Raw genomic sequence first — 1,663 nt, forward strand, 5'->3', positions numbered from 1 at the left:
AAAAAAAAAAAAAAAAAGGTTTAAAGCAAGGGTTCTTAACCTGGTTTAATTGTAACAATCTCACCCTTAGTCTCTTCCTGGAAGACTTAATTTGTGTTGCATCATCTCACTAGCAGTGATTCTGAAAAGCTGAGATTTCAACCTGTTAATAGTATTGTTTCTGGTAGTGAGGATTCTTTCATCAGATGGGTGCTATTTGGTACATTTAACTGAATGATGTAGATAGTACATTTTAGAACAAAGGTATACCTGGAATGTAGGCTGTTCTTATTTGATTTTTTTATTTGTAAAATAGAATTTTTTTATGTAACATTTTCTGACTAGTAATGTTTTCATGAAGTTTTTAAAATGAGAATCATTTATTCCTTTTAAAAAACTTAAGCTCTCTCCTGCAGTTTTAAAAGCCCAGTCATAAAAGAGAGCCCCAGAAATTTCACTTTCTTCTCAGTAAAAACTTGAACCAAATTGGTTAAATTCAGTGGGTTTAAATGAGAAACCTGAAAAGGAAACCATGTTCTTCACACTTCCCCTTTTAATAACGCCAAATAGCAGTATCATTAACGCTTACAAGGTATTTTTGTTTTGAGGATTTTTTTTAACATCAGGCTTTTTCTTTTTTGTTGTCAAATTCAGCATTTGGGGGGAAATGGGAAGACTAGGTATGTAGTCACTTGATTGCCCATGTCTGAGAATTACATTACAGACATTTGTAATTCCTATCAATTACATTACAAACAAAACTAAGTTCCATGTGGTGGGTTAAGTCTGCCACAAACTTTGGTTTTCCCCAGCCTACTGTCCTTTCTTATTCTGGCCATGCTGCTAACTAATGTGCATGGAGCATCCATTGGGTTTCCAAATGTTAGGATAAGAGTTTCAAATTTAAATATGAAGTCATGTTGGAGAAGACAAGTTGAAGATATTCATTCAGGCCATGCAGTGTTCCAAAAGCAAGTGCTTATACCTAGCTAGTAGTGTGGAAGGCTACAAGAAATAGAAACTGTGAAAAAGCGGAACTAAGAATGTTGTTCACATCCAGAGTTCATATTTTATTTCAAGCATTGATAGTGAAATCCAAAAAAAGCAATAATTTGATAGTGAAATCCAAAAGAAGCAATAATTCCTCACCCCTCTTGCTGTGATTTGCCAATTACCGCATCTTGCATCTCTTCTGTAAGAACTTGACTGAAAACAAGAAGCTTTGTGCTACAGTAGTGAGATGCAAAAACTGTCGCTACAAACCTAGACTGATTTAGAAAGCTGAAATAGAGTCCAAGCTTTACTCTGATTCTTAACAGAAAATTGCGTATACATAAATGTGTTTAACATTGCCAAATTCTCATAGTAGCGTAAGGTTCGTATTTTTTATAAGGAAATTTAAGAGTGTGTGTTAAGAAGTTATAGTGCCATGGCTGAAGTAACAGGTCCTAGATGCTGGACAGAATATTACCTTGATGATAACTGCTTCTGGTCATGCGTTATGTTTTATAATTCTAATGAAAATTATTGCCCATAATGGAATTACTGCTATGGCAATCTCTCTTAGTGTTGCTACTCAGTATGGGTGAGTTGTTTCCTTCTTCAGGAGATCTGGAGATGGGATGCATACCTTGGAAATAATAATGTATTATGGTTTATTGCAAGTGAAAATACAAAAGAATGG

General features: G+C 34.6%; 1 protein-coding gene across 1 annotated transcript in view; it reads left to right on the plus strand.

Annotated features, from left to right (window-relative positions):
- WDFY2 (WD repeat and FYVE domain containing 2) overlaps positions 1-1,663 on the plus strand; it is a 104,871-nt gene that overhangs the window by 70,084 nt on the left and 33,124 nt on the right. The window contains exon 3 of the mRNA XM_019528514.1: positions 480-571. Coding sequence (XP_019384059.1) covers positions 480-571 — 92 coding nt within the window. The remainder of the gene's footprint in view (positions 1-479; positions 572-1,663) is intronic.

The sequence above is a fragment of the Crocodylus porosus genome, unplaced genomic scaffold, assembly GCF_001723895.1.
Source record: "Crocodylus porosus isolate Cpor-Errol unplaced genomic scaffold, CroPor_comp1, whole genome shotgun sequence".
NCBI classification, from domain to species: Eukaryota; Metazoa; Chordata; order Crocodylia; family Crocodylidae; genus Crocodylus; species Crocodylus porosus.